The sequence below is a fragment of the Haliaeetus albicilla genome, chromosome W (genome assembly GCF_947461875.1).
Source record: "Haliaeetus albicilla chromosome W, bHalAlb1.1, whole genome shotgun sequence".
In the NCBI taxonomy this organism is placed as follows: Eukaryota; Metazoa; Chordata; class Aves; order Accipitriformes; family Accipitridae; genus Haliaeetus; species Haliaeetus albicilla.
Window position 1 is genome coordinate 28107793 of NC_091515.1, and position 23993 is coordinate 28131785.

The window sequence follows — 23993 nt, forward strand, 5'->3', positions numbered from 1 at the left end:
TAACACTAAGAAGCAGTCCAGCAGTGCTCATTTTTGTCATGTATATACTAACTGGATTAGTTAGCTCGAGAAACAATGGTATGATTGCTTATATGTCTGTATCATAATTATTTGTTTAATTACTGAACAAAATTTGTTTGAAGATGTTAGATTAAGAGCAGATCTTAAAAAAAATTAAAAATATCCAGGATATTGATATTTTTTCTGAAAACCTGATTGTATATGCATGCTTGGATATATTTATGAAAACATTTATTGATAATACTGTCTTTATATATACAGAGCAGTAATTTGGATTATTTATGTTAGCTACAATAACTATTGCGGGGGAAGATTTTGTTGTAAATTCTTTCTTATGTTGATTCAAACCTGAAATGTTTTTAAGTCTGTTTCTGTCATTGCAGATTTGTGTTAAATTTTAAATAGATTTTACCACTTGAAAAATATTTTACCACTTGGGCTTGTCAGTTACTAATTGTGAGGACTTCATGAGGCTTGTAAGATTGTTGCTAGTGACTATGTCCAAGAGAAGAATTGGATTTAGTTTTACATTCAGATTGTTTAAATTAGCAATGTTAGAACCCAAATGCTGAAATTAATTTCAAACTCCTTCAGAAATTCAGTAAGGGTTTCTTCACCAAGATCTTCCACTACTTCCTTGGAAACCTTAAGGATTTCTCTAAACCAGAACATGAATCCCATAATTTTGACACCCCTTTGTCTGGTAAAAGGTTCTGGTAAAAACCTATGAAAATGTGGTGGTAAAAGTAACATTTTGAAAACAAATCAAAACAAGACTCGTGTTTTAAAATACGTAGTAAAAGAACTTTGGAACTCAGCAATCTGGATCACCCTTTACTTACAGGGTCTGAAATTTACTTGTTGCTCTATTTTATTCAAAGTAAAACTAGGTAAACCATGGAAAACAAAATAAACTTGTTGAATTAATGGAATAAGGTCCTAATCAAGCACTTAATGTATATAAATGGACTGTACTGAATTCCATAATCAAAGAAGTGGAAGCTATTCCTTTGTTCACAATTAGAACAACCATTGCATGTATGTTTTTTTTAAGGCGTCAGCTGAAGTGACAGTAATAGAATAGCATGTTTAAATATGCAGATTGTCTCGAGCAATTGCAGGGCAGAATATCTAACATGACATAAATAACGAGTAAAGTGTTTTCTTGTGTTCAGATGGAACTTCATGTGTCCTTTTCATGTGTCCTTTTCATGTGTCCATGTGTCCTCTTGTCCTGTCAGTGGGCACTACTGAGAAGATTCTGGCTCCCTTTTCTTCATTCCCTCCCATCAGGTGTTTATACACATTGGTAAGATTCCCCTGAGCCTTCCCTTCTCCAGGCTGAAAAATCCCAGTTCTCTCAGCCTCTTCCCATATGCAAGATGCTCCAGTCCCTTAATCATCTTTGTGGCCCTGTGCTGGACTCGCTCCAGTAAGTCCATATCTTGTACTGGGGAGCCCAGAAATGGTCACAGTATTCTTCAATGCAGCCTTAACAATGCTGAGAAGAGAGGAGGGATTACCCCCCTCCACCTGCTGGCAATGCTCTTCCTAATGCAGCCCAGGAGGCTGTTGGCTGCCTTTGTCACAAGGGTGCATTGCTGGCTTGTGGTCAGCTTGGTGTCCACCAGGACCCCCAGGGTCTTCTCTGCAGAGCTGCTTTCCAGCTAGTCAGCCCCTAGCATATATTGGTGCATGGGGTTATTCCTCCCCAAATAGAGGACTTGGCATTTCCCCTTGCTGAACTTCATGAGGTTCCTACCTGCCCATTTCTCCAGCCTCTCAAGGTCCCTCTGGATGGCAGCACAGCTCTCTGGTGTATCTCTTAGAATATGTAGAATTCTATAGTGTTTTGGTTAGAGGGAATGATGAGAATGTATAATTCTATCTCAGAATTACCCTCTTTCCCATCTTGGAGCCATAGTGTTCTAAAACACTTCTCTTTAAATAGTACACTATAGCAAAATGAAAAACTTCATTTGAGCAGTGAAGAACAGAAAGCTGTCCTGAAAAACAAAGAAAAGGAAATATAAACAAATACTGACAGAAAGATGAAAGGGAGTGTCATGGGTTTGATGGGGGAGCTTCCTGGGTCTTGCAACAAAAGAAATTTTTATTTTTTCCTTCAAACGCTTTCAAAGACAACTTATACATTAGGAAAATGGGACTGAATTCTCTTAGCTATAGAAAGCTATGTTTCAGCTTCAAAGAACAGAGTATTCTCTGACTGTCAGACACAAACTTAGTTGTTTCCACAAGCGGCAAATAACCTATAGCATACATTGTATTCTATCTGCAAAACTTGTTACTCAAAGGAAAACTTTCTTCATATACGCACAGATAAATTTCCTTAAACTGAAGTGATTGTTTAGACAAAGTGTATTTTTGTATTCAGGGATGTATAGCAACGTATGTGTGTGTGTTTATGCATGAGTATTTGAGTAGCATGGTATAGTATGTCATTTAGTATTTCTATGACTAATAATGTAGATAGATCAGATTTTGTACTGTGTCAGTGTCCTGGTTTCAGGATAGAGTTAATTGTCTTCCTAGTAGCTGGTACAGTGCTATGTTTTGAGTTCAGTATGAGAAGAATGTTGATAACACACTGATGTTTTCAGTTGTTGCTAAGTAATGTTTAGTCTAAAGTCAAGGATTTTTCAGCTTCTCATCCCCAGCCAGCGAGAAAGCTGGAGGGGCACAAGAAGTTGGGAGGGGACACAGCCAGGACAGCTGACCCAAAGTGGCCAACAGGGTATTCCATACCATGTGACATCCCATCTGACGTGCGGAAAACAGACTCCACAATCAGTGAGACTGTAAAGTAGGTATGTTCATTCAGCGCTGGGCAGCACGGGGGGTAGTCCCACCAAAGTCGTGCGCGCCCGACTTGGCAGTTTGCTTCAAGTTTATACAGTCAGGTATTACATATTCACAATACGCCTATACATATGCATGACCTATCCCCGCTTCATATTAAAATTAGCTCCGAGAGGTCATTTCCATAGTTTCCTCTCAACTGCGCCTGCGCAGTGCCTCTTTATGGTGGTCATCTGGTGGTCGCAGAGATGAAGATAGATGACTCCTCTTCATCACCGCTAGTAACCTCTTTCCTTGCGCAGGGTCAGTGATTTCCTGGTATTCACCCAAGCCGCAAGACCAGTCTCAGCTGGCTCTTGGGGCCTGCTCCTGCTTCTTATCAAGGACTGTCTTTACCTCATTGGCTGGTTCTTGGGACCAGCTCTTCTTATCAAGGACTGTCTCTACCTCAGCTAATTTCAACAATGTAAGCACTAAACATCATCTTTCACCCCCCTTTATTATGTCTACTGAGATTCTTTTGACTCCCCTTGTCTCAGTCCCCCCTTTTCTAGAAAATAGTAAATTCTTTTACTATATTTAATCCTAGTACTTCTAATACATTGTTTCCCTATCTAGCATCCTCTCAAATTATTTGTTGGTCTCAAGTTTTCGTCGTAACTGATTCTTTTTCCATTCACTGTAAGAGTCTCCTGTACTCTTACAGCACAAAAAGCCACATCGAACCACTATGCAAAGGACCACAGACAAGAGAATGATGATTATTATAGTGACAAACAATTGCTTTAACCATGTCAAATTTGGCAACCAGGAGGTTAGTTTTTCTAATATGCCTGTCAAGCCCCAAGAAGTGTCATCTTGGGAAACTTCATGTAGTATTTTAGTCCTTTCCCATATCTCCTCAAGATCTGTTTCAATTCATTGGTTTTGATTGATATAGGTACAGCAAGTTTGGTTTATAACTACACATAAGCCCCCTTCTTTTGCTAAAAGCATGTCCAATCCCATTCTATTTTGGAGTACTACTTTACTTAGGGATTGTATTTCCAGTTGCAGCCCTCGAATTGCATCAATTGTAGCACTTTCTATAATCTCTAATGTAGCAGATATATTCATGATAGCTTTCTCCAACTCGCTTACCCCTAAAGAGGGGATTAACCATCAGACAAAACTATGGTACCCAGTACCTCGAATAACTAGTGGGTTTTCAGCCCGTTTTACACGGAGCCAAGGTGTTCTCAAAAACCCTCGGGGAGGCGAAGCTCCCTCGAATATACTGGTCTGAGGTGCAAGGTACCCTTGAACACAGTGTCCCTTCCAGTTCTGGGGTAAACTCTTTCTGGCCCTGCCATCCCCACAGAGCCACCAGTATCCAGGCCCTATGTTGCATCTTGGACCGAGATGCATCTCCCTTCTGTCTTGTTCTCGCCCCTTCTTTCCTGGCCCCCCCTTTGGTTTCTGGATATAATAGAAACTGATACTTAAGTTTAGTCCAAGATGTTCTAATTTTCCTTTATCAAAAGTTCCCAGATTTTCCGCAAGGCTACAATTATCCGTGTCTCCCCAAATATTATCAGTAATATTTAAGCAATGGCCAGTAATTAAGACCTCTTTAGGGTCGGGCACCTCCAGATCAAAGCTGGGTCCCCGCTGGGTATTTCCCTTTCCCTGAAGGCATGATCCATTCCTGTCTGGCCCGTCTTTAATAAGAGATGTCCAATTTGTGGTTGGGATTCCTAAAAAGGGGAGTTCCATGTTCCCCCGAGGAAGGGGATTACATACCCAAAAATCTGATAAATTTAGTACTTTCGAGATACTCTCTGTCATATTTAAATAAGTATTTCAATTCCCAAGCCTGCCCCTTGGACAAGGTCCGACTCAGGAACATAACAATCAATGTCTCACAAATTTGAGCTTCAAAGGTCCTTTTTCTTGTGAAGTCCATTGTCCTTTGGGTGCCTTCTTCACCCTAGTGTGATGGATCCAGGCGTTCTGTTCCTTGATCTTAATCGCGGTGAAGGAGGTAAGTAGTACTTGAAATGGTCCTTCCCACTGCGGCTCCAGAGTTTTTTCTGTAAGAGACTTTATATACACACAGTCTCCTGGTTGTATATTATGCACAGGCCCATCCAAACCTCTCCCTCGAGTCCCTACCACATGCTTCCTGATTTTATTAAGTTGCTTACCTAATGCCACCATGTAAGAAGTCATAATTTCATCCCCCGCTTCTACAGACACCCCTCTCTGTATCCCATAGGGTTGTCCATACAGAATTTCAAAGGGGCTCAGTCCTGCCCTCGCCCTTGGTCTTGTTCGTATACGCAGAAGGGCTAAAGGGAGAGACTGAGGCCATGTCAAATTTGCTTCTTGTCCTAATTTCACAATTTGCTGTTTGATTAAGTGGTTCATTTTTTCCACTTGACCACTCGACTGGGGGTCATATGGAGTATGAAGCTGCCAATCTATACCCAAGTGGCGGCTAATTTGTTGTACTATTTTTGAGACAAAATGTGGTCCTCTGTCAGAGGATATGGTTGCTGGAACCCCAAAACGTGGTATTATCTCTTGTACCAGTATTTTAGTTACCTCCCGAGCTTTAGCCGTTCTTGTTGGGAATGCTTCTGGCCAACCTGAAAAGGTATCAGTTAATACCAATAAATATCGATACCCCCCTTTTCTTGGAAGTTCTGTAAAATCAATTTGCCATTGTTGTCCAGGCCCATTGCCTTTTCCAATCTGGCCCCATTTTCGGCTTGGGGGTATTCTTAGGATTAGTCTGGAGGCAAAGATCACACTGTTGTGTCACCTGTCTCACCGTGGCTTATAAATTTCTAGCCACAATTTCTCTTATCAAATGATTATACAGAGCCTCTGTTCCCTAATGTCTTTTCCTATGTTCCTCCCGTATCAAATGCCATAATAAGCAAGAGGGAATGATTAGCTTTCCCTGTGGGGTATGAGCCCACCCCTCTTCATTATATGACCCTTCTAAATCTGTAATGAGCTTTTGATCTTCCTTAGTGTATTCTGGCTTACCTTCTAGGGAAATCTGCCTATCAGGAATTAAGGCCCCTTCTGTTTTTACCTTTGTTTTGGCCACTTGTTTTGCCTCTCTGTCCGCCAGCTCATTCCCTTTTTCCAAATCTGAGCTCACTTTCTGGTGTGCCTTAATATGCATAATTGCTACTTTCTTAGGGAGCTGGACAGCTTCCAGTAACTTCAGAATTTCTTCTGCGTGTTTGATATTTTTCCCCTGGGAATTCAATAGTCCTCTCTCCTTCCAAATTGCTCCATGTGCGTGTACAACTCCAAAGGCATATTTTGAGTCTGTATAAATGTTCACAACTTTGCCCTGGGCCAATTCCAGGGCGCGGGTTAGAGCAATTATTTCTGCCTTCTGTGCGGAGGTGTTCATGGGCAAAGCCCCTGATTCTATTACCTCTTGGCTGGTGGTGACGGCGTATCCCGCATGTCTATTACCATTTAGGACGTAACTGCTTCCGTCTGTGAACCAAGTTTCCCCGTTTTCCATGGGGCTGTCTTTCAGGTCTGGGCGACTGGCGTATGTTGCTTCGATGGTTTCCAAACAGTCATGATGTACCGGTTCTCCTGTGTTCCCGCTGAGAAAAGAAGCTGGGTTGACAATGTTAGTGACTACAATCTCCATGTCATCCTGCTCTACCAATACAGCTTGATATCTCAGGAATCTTTGCGGAGAGAGCCAGCGTCCACCTTTTGCTTCCAGTACTGCTGATACTGTGTGAGACACCAGAACAGTCATTTTCTGGCCCAGAGTAAACTTTCGGGCTTCCTGTATATTCAGTATCATGGCCGCAACCGCCCGCAGGCATCTAGGCCAACCTTTTGCAGTCGTTTCTAACTGCTTAGAGAGGTAGGCAACTGCCCGTCGATATGGGCCCAGGTTTTGTGCTAATATTCCCAGGGCAATGCCCTGCTTCTCGTGGGAGTAAAGAAGAAATGGTTTACTCACATCTGGGAGTCCTAAGGCTGGGGCCGACATCAAAGCCTTTTTCAGTAGCTCAAAGGCTTGTTCGGTCTCCTTGTTCCGTTCAAGGTGTCTCTGCTCAGTGGCTGTCAATGCATACAGTGGTTTAACAAGCAATCCATAATTATAGATCCACAATCGGCACCACCCTGTCATTCCCAGAAAAGTTCGTAACTCTTTTACTGTCTGAGGTCTCCGAGTTTGGCATATTGCCTCTTTACGGGCCTGTCCCAAAGTTCTTTGTCCCGCACTAATTTCATAGCCCAAATAATTCACTTTGCGTTGCATTACCTGTGCCGCTTTCTTGGATACCTGGTACCCCTGGAGTCCCAGGAAATTCAACAGACTCACCATCCATGTCATACAACCTTCCTCTGTTTTGGTGGCGATCAGGATATCATCCACATACTGCAACAGCTTCCCCTCCTCAGACGGGGCTTCCCAGGATTCTAAGTCTTTCGCAAGCTGATTGCCAAAAATGGTAGGACTATTCTTAAATCCTTGTGGCAACACCGTCCAAGTGAGCTGGGTCTTTTGACCACCCTTGGGGTTTTCCCATTCAAATGCAAATAATTTTGGCTGGCTTCATGGAGAGGGAGGCAAAAGAAAGCATCCTTCAAATCTAAAACAGTAAACCAAGTCAATTCAGGTGTTAATATGGTCAACAGGGTATATGGGTTTGCCACTACCGGGTAAAGATCTTCAGTTATCTTATTCACCGCCCGTAAGTCTTGGACCACCCGATATGACCCATCGGGCTTCCGAACAGGTAATATAGGGGTATTGAATTCAGACTCACACTCTTTTAGTAACCCCAACTGCAAAAATTTTTCTATCACCGGCCGGATTCCTTCTCTGTCTTCCTTCTTTAGGGGATATTGTTTAATTCTTACCAGCTTTTGGCCTTCCTTGATCCTAACTTCAACAGGTGGAGCACTTTTCGCTCTTCCAGGTGCATCGGTAGCCCATACCCCCAGGTACACTTGGTTTAAGATGTCCTCGTTAATGCTTCCTTCTAGGGGGAGACTGGTTAAGGTTAGGCTCAATATTTGAATATATTGCTGATCTTTTACCTCCAGAGTAATTTCTCCCTTTCTGAATACAATTTTTGCTCCCAATTGTTCCAACAAGTCCCTTCCCAGAAGTGTCTTTGGGGAGTTGGGCATATATAAAAATTTATGAATGCCCCACTGTTTTCCTAATTTATATTCTAAAGGTTTACAAAAACATGCCTTTTCACTTTGGCCAGTCGCTCCTTTCACCATGACATAATCATCTCCCAGGGGCATCAAGGCTTGGTTCAGAATCAAGTATGTTGCCCCCGTATCCACCACGAATTCTATTTCTTGTTGTGTTTTCCCTAGCTTAATTATAACCAGTGGATCCGCTAGGGTAGATTCCCCAGGTTCCCGTCAGTCTCCCTCCACATGGGCTACTGTTCTTCCTGTTTGAGCCCTCTGATCCTCCTTGTTCCTTGGGCATTCCCTTTTCCAATGACCGAATTTCTTACACAAAGCGCATTGATCCGTGCCCAGTTGGGGCAAGTGTCGTCTAGGCCCTCTTCCTCTTTCTTCCTGAATAACAGCCATTAATTTCCTTTGCCCTTGCCTATATCCTCCTTCTGTGTTACTAAATACTCTCCATGCTTCATCCAATAATATTTCTAAATTCCTACCCTCTGTAGGGCGTAATTTCTGAAGTTTGCGCCTTATATCCCCTGTAGACTGACCCAAAATCAGGGAGACTAATTGTTGTATTCCTACCTCTGACCCAGGATCCAGTGGTGTGCTGTGGCGCATCACATCCCTCAGTCGATCCAGGAATTCGGATGGAGACTCGGAAGGACTCTGTTTAACTGCATATAAAGCTGACCAATTTATAGTTTTGGGGATCGCTCTCTCCATTCCTTTTATAATCCACTCCTGATACCCCTGCAATCTTTCCATATGTGCAGATCTATTAACATCCCACTTTGGGTCTTGGAGAGGGAAATATTCCTTAATGTCCCCTCCTGTGATCTTATAATGATCTTCAGCAAGGTTTCCTGCTGTTTTTAAAATCAGCTGTTTCTCTGTCTCAGTCATATATTCCAATAATAACTGTATATCCTTCCAATCAGGGTTATGCTGTTTCACAATAAATTGGAAATGCTTAGCTACAGTTATCGGATCTCTCCTATAATCTTTTGCAACTTTTTTCCATTCCCCTAGGTCAGCAGTAGAAAAGGGTACTTTGATTAACATCGTCCCACCATCTGGCCCCACCGCCTCTCGGAGAGGTGTTTGTAAAGCTGTTGAGGTAGTTTTTTTCCTAGTACAGGAAGATACAGGACTGCTCGGGGGGGTTGGAGTTCTATCCGAGTCTGCATCCTGTTCCTGTGGTCGAGGGGGAGGCTTAAACAAATCAGTTAGATCTTGTTCTGGTGCCTGATGAATTTTGTCTTTGTACATCTTTGTCCAATACTACATGCCGAACAACACCGCCTCAGTTTACCTCTAAGCTCCTTATTGTTCTCTCGCTCAAGTGCAAGCACCATGGGGTCCTGTGGGGGTACCATTCCACAGTCCCTTTGCCACTCCGGATGATTTCGGAGGGTGAAAAACATGTCTGCATACGAAACCTCATCCCATTTTCCTTCTCTCCTTAAAAACAGCATTAGTTGTAATAGAGTATTATAATCTAGTGACCCATTAAGTGGCCACTTAGCATCACTTTCTAACTTATACAACGGCCACCATTGATTGCAGTATTTAATAAGGTTCTTTTTACTTTCCGTACCTCCGGTCCAAACAATATCTTTCCAGTGGGCAATTACACAACCCAGAGGACTTTTCCTCAATATTCCTCCTTGATTATTTCCCATTTTATAACTCCTCCTAATGATTCTTAAGCTTGATCTTGGCTTCTCCTTTTAATAAGCTTCCATGCAAATTATTTCTTACACTTCTTTTACAGTCTTCCCCAGATTTCCTCCCACACGTCCCTAATTTCTGGAATTAAATTTTCCTTTACACACCAATCTCAGTATTTTGGATTCTTAGTGAGCTCTTTCCCAATCATAAAAGTGTGGAATTTGGAGAAAACACTCAAGGCAGTCTGGTTTCCGTCTGCTAGATGTACAGTACCAACTTCTCCCACAAGATTTACACTTCAACAAAACCCAAGCCGGATGCTAATTATTATGTAGTCCAGTTGCAAGTCCACATACAAAGCAAGGAATCACCCTTATTAATACGTAAAGACATTCACACATTAACAAACATACATACACCTAGAAATTTCAACATATCATTTCCACATACCCACACAAAATCTTTAACATAAATTTCCAAACATTCACATCATACATTCATCACTCCAGTTGACAACCTTCAGCAGCTGCAAAAATAAACCAAGCGCAATTGCGAGGGGGTCCGCTTACCCCATAAACCAAGCGCAATTGCGAGGGGGTGCGCTTACCCTTCTCCTGCCTTTTATATACCAGTCATCGACAGGTCCGTCCTGGCTCCCAATACTGGGATGCAGCAGTCACCCCAGATTTGCTCGATCTACCCCCAAGATCGCTAGCGGCCGCTCTATCAGTCAGCAAATCCCCCCTTGTTACCATACAGGGTACCCTCCTCCCATACGGGGACTACGCTGCACGCCAGACGTCTCTGTGCGATTTACTAGCTGCCCCGGCCTGTACGATTTACAGGCTCCCTCTGTGACATATACCGTTTGGTCCGCGGCTTCAGGAGGTTGTTGTCTGCTCCCGCGGTGAGCGGCTGGCAGCGGAGGCTCCTCCGAGGAAAGTGCTCGGGGCGCGCCGAGGGGCCTCCGCTCCGCAGTCGGTCCCGCAGCCGAGCAGAGAGCCTCCTGGCTGGCTCTCCAAACTGACGTGCGGAAAACAGACTCCACAATCAGTGAGACTGTAAAGTAGGTATGTTCATTCAGCGCTGGGCAGCACGGGGGGTAGTCCCACCAAAGTCGTGCGCGCCCGACTTGGCAGTTTGCTTCAAGTTTATACAGTCAGGTATTACATATTCACAATACGCCTATACATATGCATGACCTATCCCCGCTTCATATTAAAATTAGCTCCGAGAGGTCATTTCCATAGTTTCCTCTCAACTGCGCCTGCGCAGTGCCTCTTTATGGTGGTTGTCTGGTGGTCGTGAAGATGAAGATAGATGACTCCGTCACCGCTAGTAACCTCTTTCCTTGCGCAGGGTCAGTGATTTCTTGGTATTCACCCAAGCCACAAGACCAGTCTCAGCTGGCTCTTGGGGCCTGCTCCTGCTTCTTATCAAGGACTGTCTCTACCTCAGCTAATTTCAACAATGTAAGCACTAAACATCATCTTTCACCCCCATTTATTATGTCTACTGAGATTCTTTTGACTCCCCTTGTCTCACATCTAGTATATAAACTGGGGGGGCTGGGGGTGGGGGGATGGCCTCTTGGGGACTAACTGGGTGTCGGGCGTGGGTGGTGAGCAATTGCATTGTGTATGACTTGTATATTCCAATCCTTTTATGATTGTTGTCATTTTATTAGTGTTACCATTATCATTATTAGTTTCTTCTTTTCTGTTCTATTAAACCATTCTTATCTCAACCCACGAGTTTTACTTCTTTTACCGATTTTCTCCCCCATCCCACTGGGTGGGGGGGAAGTGAATGAGCAGCTGCATGGTGCTTAGTTGCTGGCTGGGGTTAAACGATGACACTCAGTAACAGAAATATTTATAAAACAGGTTTTACCATTTCAAGTTGACAGCAATTTTCTTTTACAGGACTGAAACCAAGTTCATTATGAGTTATGTATATACTTGTACTGTTGACATTTTATTATTATGGATCTAGTAGTCACTAGAAAATAGTTTTGTCTTATATTTGAGAATACCTTTTTGTGCCTTTTAGCAGTTTGTATTTACCAAAGGTGTTTTATAATGCTAAATGGCATTCCTTTTATTCTTGTAATTAATCATCTGAGATTTAATAATAATATAGTAATAATTATTGTTATTTGGACACCAATAGGTTTATGCTTTCATCAGTGAAAGTGATAGAGCTGTGTGTTGTGATACTTTTATATAACTGCACTTCCTAGTGCTATTTATTACCTTTATAAAGTGTTTTGAGAACTTCTGGTAAAAAATACTGTATTATATAATACAAAATCTAAATGTTAATATTTCCTTTGTAGAGTTGTCAGTTCAGGAAGATTTTTATCATATTGAATGTGGAGTTATCAGTTCTCTTTTCAGAGTTTTTTTGTAAATTGCTCTGCTTAGACTTACCACAAACAACAGAATTAGGATGAGCATCCAAAATCTAGCCTTCTTTTGAGAGAAAGCGATAGCAGAGACTTTAACAGATGAAGTTATCTAAGATCATGTAAAGACTGATTCATTTAACTTCATTTGCCTGTTTGTCCTTTCAGTAGAGACTATATTGCTTATGGATGCTTCAGTTCTCTTTTTCTCCCTGTTTTGTTTTGCAAACCTTTTTTTTGTCCTCGTCCTCCTTCCCCCAGTTTCTTGTGCACCTCAGCCTACTCACTGGCGGGGCAGCGTGAGAAGCAGAATAGGCCTTGATGCTGTACAAGCACTGCTCGGCAATAACTGAAACACCCCTATGTTATCAACGCTGTTTTGGTCATAAATCCAAAACATAGCACCATATGAATGCTATGAAGAAAATTAACTTTATCCCAGCCAAAACCAGTACACAGATCAGTCCGTTCGTTGAGGGTGGTCCAGTAGTTGGGCTGAGTCAGCAACTCTGGGCTCATCATGGGCATTATCACTTCCTGAAATACAAAATCACAGTCTGTGATCCAACGATGAGATTTGGGCCCTGGTGTCCACAACTGAGTGCCGGTCATTCACGACAACTTCTAATCAGGGCTAGGACATAGGGTATGCAAAAAGGTCTGCCGGGAAACAGAACTAGGAGGCAATCTGCGTCTGGTGGTGGACACCCACCCACCAGTTCTCAGGCAGCACCTTAGAGAGAAGAAGGAGGGGCTGAAGGTGAGGCACTGCAAGGCTCACAGGGAAGGGGCAGGGGGCAGGGCATGGTGTCTGGGTCATCTGGCAGCAACAGCCAATCATGCAAATGCCTTTTGAATGTGAGTAAGAGTTGCACCGCCCCTTGGCTCCACCAATGGTTCTGTGATTTGAGAGAATCATACCTCACATGAATAATGTGGGTGGCACCCTGCCTACGCTGCCAGTGTCGGTCAGGGGGCAGGGTGTTGGCAGTCTGTCTACGCTGCCAATATTGGTCAAGGGGCAGGGTGTCAGGAGGTAGGGTGTCAGATGTGATGTTAAATATTTTTCTCAGTGTATTGATCTAACAGAATCACACTACCAGTACTGTGTTTTTAACTAGAGCCCAAGTATGGAACATGGAGTGGAACATGAATGACACAAGGAAAAATAGTAATGCAAATAGCTTGCAGCATAAAATGCATCCTGCTTAACGGGGTAGAGAGAGATGAATTTAAGACTGTAATGTGTGCTATAAATAGGCTCCTAGTCTTTGTGAACATTTTGGTTTCTGGTAAATGTAAATAAAAATACATTGAAATAGTCTTTTTAGGAGGAGATTAAAGGGAAACCTCACTTTCACAATTTTGCATGGATGTTAGTGTGTTAAATTATTTATAACTTGGCCATCTTCTTTAGAAGATGGAAGAATATCTTCCTGGGCTTTCAGAGTATACAGTCATGTCCTTTGTTGTTATCAGCTAAAAGTGTTCACATGTTACGAACTGAATGGAACATATTGACTGAACATTTCCCTTCTGTCTTGGGCTCTCCTACCACTTTGAAATGACTGAAGTAATATTATTCCATGCCTTTTTCCAACTCTTATGAAAAAGAACTTACTCATAAAGCTGTCTTGATTTTTTCAAGTTTTCACTTTCAAAACAAAATGTTTTGGAGGTAAACGTGGAGGTAAAAGTTCTAAAACTCCTCTTTGTCTTGAAGATGGTTCTTCCACCTCACTGCTAAACTATTTATGTTCCTTATTAACATCAGTGAAAAACTTTTGAAACTTTTTGTTTTTTAGTTTGGAATATGTTCATAACTGTAATTCAAAGCATTTTTTTCAAGTCATACGTACAGAAACTTGTACGTTCCAGCAGCCTTAGGCCTGCGTTCCTCTGGCTCTTGGGTGGATCCAGCCTGTCTTGGAGTTAAGCACCCATCTGGGCAGCTTAGTTTTGGCTTTCAGTAAGCTGTATCCTGTTTATTAGACTGTTGTGAGACAGGTTAGTTTTACCCTACTGATGATGTGTTGTTGCAATAGTAATCCTGTTCAGTACGAGAGGAACCGCAGATTCAGACCCCTGGCGCATGCGTTTGGCTGAGGAGCCACTGGCACGAGGCTACCATCTGCGGGCTTATGACGGAATGCCTCTAGAGTCAGAATCCCGCCTAGACGTAGCGATATTGCAGCGCCATTGGCACCTCGGTGGGCTTGAACAGCCGGCTGGCGGGCCCAGTGCGAAGCGCCGCTCGTGGTCAGTCAGGACTGGAGGGGTGGACAGATGCAGCGCTGCCTCTCCCCTGTCACATACTGCATGATCGTGGGGCACTCGGCGCTAAATCATTCATAGATGACCTGATTCTGGGTCATGGTTTCGTACATAGCAGAGCTGCTCCCTTGCTGTGATCTATTGAGAATCAGCCCTTGACACAAGCTTTTGTAAAGAATAAAAAAGCAAAAATTAAAAAATTAAAAATTGCACCCATTTTTAAAAAGGGTAGAAAGGAGGACCCTGGGAACTACTGACCTGTCAGCCTCACCTCTGTGCCCAGGAAGATCATGGAACAGATCCTCCTAGAAGCTATGTTAAGGCACATGGAGGACAGGGAGGTGATTCGAGATAGCCAGCATGGCTTCACAAAGGGCAAATCATGCCTGACTAATCTGGTGGCTGCCTACGATGGAGTGACTACGTCAGTGGACAAGGGAAGAGCTATGGATGTCATCTATCTGGACTTCTGTAAGGCCTTCAGACATGGTCCCCCACAAGATCCTTGTCTCTAAATTGGAGAGAAATGGGTTTGATGGATGGACTGTCAGATGGATAAGGAATTGGCTGGATGGTTGCATCCAGAGAGTAGTGGTCAACGGCTCAGTGTCCGGATGAAGACCAGTGACGAATGGTGTCCCTCAGGGGACCAGTGCTGTTTAATATCTTCATCAATGACACAGACAGTGGGATCGAGTGCACTCTCAGCAAATTTGCAGATGACACCAAACTGAGTGGTGTGGTTGACATGCCTGAGGGACGGGATGCCATCCAGAGGGATCTGGACAAGCTTGAGAAGTTGGCCCATGTGAACCTCATGAGGTTCAACAAGACCAAGTGCAAGGTCCTGCACCTGGGTCAGGGCAATCCCCACTATCAATACAGGCTGGGAGATGAATGGATTGGGAGCAGCCCTGCGGAGAGGGACTTAGGGTACTGGTGGATGAAAAACTGGACATTGTTGTCCTAAAAGTGGATTCGTTACCTGGTGTGCAATAGACCAATCTCACACACTCAGGAGAGATATTGCTTTTTATTCAGGCCTGGGTGCTCGGTGGACTTTCCGCAAATCAAGCACACCAGATTCATCAGGTGTGTCTCTTTTATACAGTAACAACTGCATATAATTTATTATTAAACTACTCCTACCTAGTACATACTCAAACTAATGCACATGCATAGGATTATATAACCATGACACATCAAATGCCTTCTCCGCATGCGCGGGGGTCTCAGGTGGTCTTTGGTGGTCGTTCAGGGAGGTATCCCCTCCTCACTTTAACTGCTAAGTCTCTCTGTATCGGGTCAATGGTTCGTTTTCCTGCCAAGAGGGACGTATCATCAATCAGGAAGAACAGAAAGGGTCAGAATGATCTTGGCTACTTCTCTAGGTATTATTAAAATTGTTTGAAGTTGAAAATGATTAACTAACTTAATTTAAAACAGGATTTTCTAATTACAACAGGATTTTCTATATCTGACATCAACATGAGCCGGCAATGTGTGCTCGCAGCCCAGAAAGCCAACCATATCCTGGGCTGCATACAAAGAAGCGTGGCCAGCAGGTCAAGGAAAGTGATTCTGCCCCTCTGCTCCTCTCTGCTGAGACCCCACCTGGAGTACTGCATCCAGCTCTGGAGTCCTCTGTACAAGAAAGACATGGACCTGTTAGAGCAGGTCCAGAGGAGGGCCACAAAAATGATCAGAGGGATGGAATACCTCTCCTATGAGGAAAGGCTGAGAGAGTTGGGGTTGTTCAGCCTGGAGAAGAGAAGGCTCTTGGGAGACCTTATTGAGGCCCTTCAATACATAAAGGGGGCTTATAAGAAAGATGGGGACAGACTTTTTAGCAGGGCCTGTAGTGATAGGACAAGGGGTAATGGTTTTAAACTAAAAGAGGGTAGATTCAGACTAGATATAAGGAAGAAATTTTTTACAATGAGGATGGTGAAACACTGGAACAGGTTGCCCAGAGAAGTTGCAGATGCATGATCCCTGGAAATATTCAAGGTCAGGTTGGACTGGGCTCTGAGCAACCTGATCTAGCTGAAGATGTTCCTGCTCATTGCCAGGTGCTTAGACTAGATGACCTTTAAAGATCCCTTCCAACCCAAACCATTCTATGATTCTAAATAGATTTTTTTAGCATACCAGAACACTGTTTTATTCCCATCATTTTCCCTTCTCTTCCACTACCAGAAAGCAAGAATGTATTTATTTATTCCACATAAAGCAAAGTGTATTTTTGTCAAAATGTGGGTGTGACACAAATATGAAAAGGTTTTAAGTGTGTTAGTTCTCACCTTATATTAAGAAATTTACAAGAAATATTTTTCTTATTCCTCACTTTGATGTGAAAGGTTCATTAAGAAGATAATTGAAGTTGGAAACCTTGGTAATCAGTCAGTGGATATTTTTTCACACTCTGCAAAATTCAAATAACCTTTGAACTGTGAAACAGTATTAAAATTTCAGCACGAAAGTGAGAGAGTGTGTATAAATGCCCTACTTTTTTCTTATGGATAGCATCAGTGTGATACTATAATAGAATCTAATTGTTCTTCGATACTTGTGCCTGTCATCTGTGTAAGAGATCTGACTCAAAAACTTACAACTGAAAAAATCACTGTGTTATCAACATTCTTCTCATACTAAATCCAAAACATAACACTATACTAGCTACTAGAAAGAAAATTAACTCTATCCCAGCTGAAACCAGGACAATATCTGCCCCTTATTCTATACCATTTATGTCATGCTCAGGTCCCATGCTTTCCAATACATCCCGGTCAATCACCATCACCTTTCCTGTCCTTTGAGACATATATATATATATATATATATACACACACACAGATATCATTCCCTTAGTCTATAGGCCATCTCTATAAAATGTCCGTTGAGTTCATTTAGTCCATGACTTTGGGCTCCATCTGTCATACCAGTCTTTCTGGGCAGGAGGAATGGTGCAAAGTCCTCTCAGTCGGCAGAGCAGGATCGGGCTTCAGTGCGGTATGGTGAGCGGCTGACATTGGACGTAGCAGGAGGATGGTGTGTAATGTTGGACTGTTGCATGCTGGAGTCAGTTCTGGTTCCATCACTGCTGCGCTTTGCTCAATTTTATCACAGTTCATTCTTGCTTGATCTAAGTGATTCTTACTATAATACCATTGATATAGCATATAACAATTATAGTAATGATAAAATACAATGGCAGGGTTATATAGCAACTAACATCATACAGTTTAATTCATTAACTATTCTTACCTAAAATCAAATCCCCTTGAGGCACATATCGGACTTCTCCATTCTTCCACATCACCTACCAAGAGCACCCAGGTCCTTGAGCAAAAGCAATCCCACAAATGGGTTTGTCTTTGCCTGAGGCAGGAGTAACCCAGACTGTCTTCCCTAAAATATGTTTTTATGTGCACTACAGGGACTTTATCCCCTTCTATAGTACGTAACAGTTCTGACTGGGCTGGGCCAGCCTGATTAGCAGATCCTCTGGTGTTGACTAACCAGGTGCCTATTGCTAAATGTGTATCCCAGTGTTTGAAAGTTCCCCCCCCACTGCTCTCAATGTAGTCTTTAACAGTCCATTGTATTGTTTGATTTTCCCAGAGGCTGGTACATGATAGGGGATATGATACACCCACTCAATGCCATGCTCTTTGGCCCAGGTGTCTATGAGGTGGTTTTGGAAATGAGTCCCGTTGTCTGACTCAATTCTTTCTGGGGTGCCGTGTCACCACAGGACCTGCTTTTCAAGGCCCAGGATAGTGTTCCTGGCGGTGCATGGGATATGTTTCCAGCCACCCGGTGGTTGCTTCCACCATTGTAACCACGTGGCGCTTGCCTTGGCGAGTTTGTGGGAGTGTGATATAGTCAATCTGCCAGGCTTCCCCATATTTATATTTCAGCCATCGCCCTCCATACCACAGGGGCTTTAACCGCTTGGCCTGCTTAATTGCAGCACAGGTTTCACATTCATGGATAACCTGTGCGATAGTGTCCATGGTCAAGTCCACCCCTCGATCACGAGCCCATCTATATGTTGCATCTCTTCCCTGATGGCCTGAGGTATCATGGGCCCACCAAGCCATAAATAGCTCACCCTTATGTTGCCAGTCCAGATCCACCTGAGCCACTCCAATATTGGCTGCCTGATCCACCTGTTGGTTGTTTTGATGTTCTTCAGTGGCCCGACTCTTGGGTACGTGAGCATCTACATGACGTACTTTTACAACCAGATTCTCTAGCCGGGATGCAATATCTTGCCACAGTGCGGCAGCCCAAATGGGTTTACCTCTGCGCTGCCAGTTGCTCTGCTTCCATTGCTGTAGCCACCCCCACAGGGCATTTGCCACCATCCATGAGTCAGTATAGAGATAGAGCACTGCGGGAGCATAATCATGGACTCAACGACAGATCAATATGATCATAGTTGAAGACCCTTTACTAGAGCATCAGACATCATTTTATACATTGGTTACATATATATATATATATGACTTCAAAAGGATGTCAAATTCTTGTTTAGGCAGTTATGATACCCTATTTATCTTTTTCAATAACTGCAGGATGATTAGCATTGTACCAAGCCTCCTTCCAGCGATTTACAATGCATTTTATTAATTTATATACAGTTCTTCAGTGTAGCACACCATGAAACGTCTTACTGTTTAGCCTAACCCGCTCTGTGCTTCAGGGTTGCTCAAAGGAAGCGACTGTCTCTCTACAGTCCTCTTCCAAATTAGTTCTCTCTGGCTGCTATGTAAAAGCACTTTCCTACCTTGTGACGTGCGGAAACAGACTCCACAATCAGTGAGATTGTAAAGTAGGTATGTTCATTCAGTGCTGGGCAGCACGGGGGGTAGTCCCATCAAAGTCATGCGCGTCCGACTCAGCAGTTCGCCTCAAGTTTATACAATCAAGTGTTACATATACACAATACGCCTATACATAGGCATGACCTATCCCCGCTTCATATTAAAATTAGCTCTGAGAGGTCATTTCCATAGTCTCCTCCCAACTGCGCTTGTGCAGTGCCTCTTTATGGTGGTCATCTGGTGGTCGCAGAGATGAAGATGGACGACTCCTCTTCATCACCGCTAGTAACCTCTTTCCTTGCGCAGGGTCAGTGATTTCTTGGTATTCACCCAAGCCACAAGACCAGTCCTAGCTGGCTCTTGGGGCCTGCTCCTGCTCCTGCTTCTTATCAAGGACTGTCTTTACCTCATTGGCTGGTTCTTGGGACCAGCTCTTCTTATCAAGGACTGTCTCTACCTCAGCTAATTTCAACAATGTAAGCACTAAACATCATCTTTCACCCTCCTTTATTATGTCTACTGAGATTCTTTTGACCCCCCTTGTCTCAGTTGGAGTGGTCCTCAGAGATTTATGATTTCTGATACATTAAGGAACACATCCCCCATCTGTTACTTGTTCAAGATAGTGAAATATAGCCTACTATTATTCTCCTTGAATGTTATACCTGTTTCAATTATGTGCAGGTTTGCAGGAAAGCATTTACTTTTTCATTTGCTCTTGATTTAGTAGGTCCAAGGAAAAATAAAAGAAGGGTAGAGGATAGATGAAGATTTCCTCCAAAGGTGCATATCTTGCTATACAGCCCCGTAAGGCAAGGTATTTGTATGTACCACAGTTGTAGATTACAAGTCATCAGGGTCTGAACCGGTAAATGACTCATGACTTCTGTTGACTAGCATAAATAATTGTTTCTCCTATAAGCAAGAGCTACATTCTCAAGAAATGAATCACTTCAGGGTTTTAGTACTCTCAAGACAAGAGGGAAAAATTCATGGTCATGATGATGGCTTTTTGTACTGACTTCCATTCAGCTCCCAGACTGCTTGGATATGATCTCATGCCATTGCTATCAATTATGCAGTCTATGTGAATTATACCATCCAGACCTACCTAATACCACTGTGCTTGATGATTTAGTTACTGACAGGCCAAGCACTACAACCTTTCTTATAGGTTTGGGAAATCCTGTTATAAAATGGAAAATATTTGCTAAGGTATATTTTCCCATGTGAGAGAGATTCATTAAATGGGCATCTTAAAATCGGCTAGTCCACACAGACTATTGATATGAAACAACCTTGCCTACTGCATCTCAAGCATATTGCTGAAATGTGTCTAGTCTGAAATGAAGACTAGATTGGAGAATAGAATCCCTTGGGTTTTTTGGTTGACTAAGTTTTCTTCTGTTCTTTTTCTCTCTTAGTGTATGTACATATAAATGAATCTCTTTAAAAGACAAATTTCTTCCCTCCTCCCCATTCTTTGTGCTCCCATCAGTCTAACTCTGCCAAGTTGCTTAACTGGTTATCATTTAAAAAGCAGGTATGTTATATGCCCTAAAATTGTACCTGAAAAATGAAAGCTTTCTTAAAAATTAGCTTAATTAAATATAAATTTTAATATGAACATTTTATCCATTTCAGCTAAATAATACTGTATTAGGATAAGGTTATTCTGAAATAAGGACCCATATACACATTTATTGATTATCCTTCTCTCATATCATCCCTATTACTTTTTTTGTTTGAACACACTTTATCATCATTCATTCATAACCTCACATTGGTGAGATGGCCAGTCCGAAAAATTATTCCTGTTAATCACATTCACTGTATATGAACTATTTGTAAACATAGAAAACAAAATAAATTTTATTGTTTTCTTTGTTTCAAATTAGGCTCATGCACAGTTAGTTCGAGAAGTCGATGTAGAGAAGGTGTCAACTTTTGAGAACCCCTATGTAGATGCAATAAGAAGTTTATGGAATGACCCTGGAATCCAGGAATGTTATGATAGACGACGAGAATATCAGTTATCGGATTCAACTAAATAGTAAGTATATAGTGGTTACAAACAACTGTATCTTATTTTCTGTCCTTTCTAACAAAGTAATTCTTACTTGTTATCTTTTCATGCTATATTTTTGTGTACGTACATGTACAGTTTTGTGTGTGTGTGTACAAGTATCTGTGTGTGCATGCATATTCAGCACAAACATACACTTAATAACTTGAATGTAAAGGCTACTGTAAGGAAGGTAGTGTATCTAGTTTAGTATTATTTATGTGTGTGTTTGTTTCCCAAAACATAAGCCTATTATAATTTGAAATCTTACATTAAGTTTATTACTAGGGAAGTGCAATCAAGAGTAGACCTCCATGCAATTCATAAAAATTATAATGCCTTTGAACATCTCTTTTCCTAGGTTTTTCCCTTTCCCTTTTCTTTCCCTTTTTTCCCCTTTTCCCCTTTCTCTTTTGCGGTCCTGGTCATGAGGTAAATAGTATCAAGCAAGTGTTCTTGTGTTTTGTTCAACTGTCTTTCTTTTGTACAAACAAGACCTAATCTTGAAAGAATATGGCTGCCAAGAAGGCAAACACATAACTGAAAACAGACTTCAATTTGTAAAGGGTGGAAAAAAAGCATTTTAAGTTAAATCCTATTTGTTATAGATCAACAACAATGAAAATGCATATGTGACTAAACTTGGTCTTGAATGGTATGCATGTACTCTCTTGTGGCAGGATTCTGATAAAATAGTAATATGGAATTTAACATTGAACCCTGAGCACTGTCTAAATGTTGGCTCCAAGATATTCAGTTGCTCTGAGTAATAATACTGTATAGCTCTGGTAAAATTTTTCATCTGTATAAAAAAAAAAAAAGAATGATGGTAGAGGAGGATGACCTTTTGGTGTTGCTCACTAGAAAAAGAATTAGCATACTTAGTTATTAAAGCTGTGGCAAAAACTTCCATGGTCTCCACTGGAACTTTTAGATTAGCTATGAAAATTGATCTGATTATATCATTCTAGTCTTCATGTCAGGTTGGCATGAAAGGAAGCCTCTTATTGAGGAAAGCACAGAAGAAACTGAAAGGTACCATGAAGGTCCCATTAAAGTCAATGGAACATGGCCATACACATAACAGAAGTCTGGGGTGAGATTTATCTGCACAGTAGTCTGAGGGTCCTTATCTAGCACAATCCTTTATACGTGATTGAGTCAAGAAAAACTTAAAAATATCTTGCTGATGCAATTTAGGCAGCTAGAGAGCTACTAGTGCATGAATTAGGTCTGCTCAGATTTGCTCCGATGCCCTGTTATTACTACACCACATTCTGCTTCTGCTTTATCAGCCCCACATACAGGGTTCCTGTTGTCCTATGCAATCTGCTATCCTGTAGAGCTGGTTACCTTCCCAATCTACCACTTTTATTATTTGTATATGCATATTTTGGTGCACAGTGGTGTAAAGTACAGTAAAATGTCTCTTGTATTGCATGGATTCTCAGTGTCCCCAAATATACAATATTGTGTTTTATTTTTCAGTGGTAAGAAAGCTAAAAATCATAGGAAATTACATATAAGTGATAATCTTTAGGGTACATAAGTGGTAAAAGAAAATTTTAGAGACAAATTAGGCTGACTATACTTTCTGATTGTTTTCATTTTGAAATGAACAGCAAACATAAGTAGGAGGTGAAATAGAGCTTTTCTTATGCTTTTAATTTCTTATATTTGTAGGTCCTAACTTTTATTCCATGATAGATATAATACTGATTTCAAAATTGAAATAAATTTATATATTTTAATGGTTGCCTTAGAGGAATACAATAAAATTAGTAAGTCTCCAAAGTAGGAAATGAGCATCTGATACTACTTCAGATCAAATTGTACTGAATATCTTAGTTTTGACCTAGTTCTAATGAAATCATCACCATAGTAGATCTTTTGAGTAGTATTAAAATAGTATAGCTCATTAAGGAGCTATAGAAACAAAATTTTCATAAATTTTCTTCCAAAAGGTAAATGTACTAGTTGATTGGTTATTTTTAAAGCTCGATATATGTAACCATTTAACAACATGATTTATTGCAGATTTGTAGATTTTAATTATAATAGATTATAGTACATTTTGTGGAGTTCTGCAAAAAATTGTTTTAGAATGAGTAATAAAACATTAGAATTATGAATCACTATATATGAGTCTTTATATGAGCTTCTCATATATTTATGCTTGCAAGTAGAGTTTCTTTACATATGTAAGTCCAGAAAAAGCAATTAGCAGAAACCAAAGAAACATTGTTTCAAAAATACAGTCCACATGTTTAGGGATAAAACATCTAAACACAATTTGCTAGCTTTAAGTCCCTATGTCACAAAGCAGCAAAACATAATGCTTGAAATTTACTACTGCGATTCACAAAGCACTTAAAAGGAAGTAAGCATCCAGTGCTCACTGACTTGGTGAGACTTCAGTAATTTTATCTGACTTGATATATAAAACCGAAACAATAGTTTGTTGTCCAGCAGATCTCTTGTATATGTTTTGAAGCATATGTGTCAATCTTATGCTGCTTCTTCCTTCATCCCTTGCATGAGTCTTTCCTTTAGTCTTCTCAGGTTTTTTCCCCCAGCGTTTTTACAGTAGTAGTATTTTTAATCTGTTCCCTGTGTTGCTTTTTTTTTTCCCTCACTGTTAGTACACGTTGTCTTTCTAAATCTCTTTCCCTGTAATTTCTGTTTCTGTTGTTTTCTAAATTCTGCTGCTAGCTTC

The 23993-nt window shown here is 41.5% G+C and overlaps 1 protein-coding gene across 3 annotated transcripts in view; it reads left to right on the plus strand.

Moving 5' to 3' along the window:
* The window catches only part of LOC138683532 (guanine nucleotide-binding protein G(q) subunit alpha-like), a 154247-nt gene that overhangs the window by 73167 nt on the left and 57087 nt on the right, over positions 1-23993 (plus strand). For all 3 annotated transcript variants that reach the window (XM_069775484.1, XM_069775486.1, XM_069775485.1), the window contains one exon: positions 21111-21265. In XM_069775484.1, coding sequence (XP_069631585.1) covers positions 21111-21265 — 155 coding nt within the window. The remainder of the gene's footprint in view (positions 1-21110; positions 21266-23993) is intronic.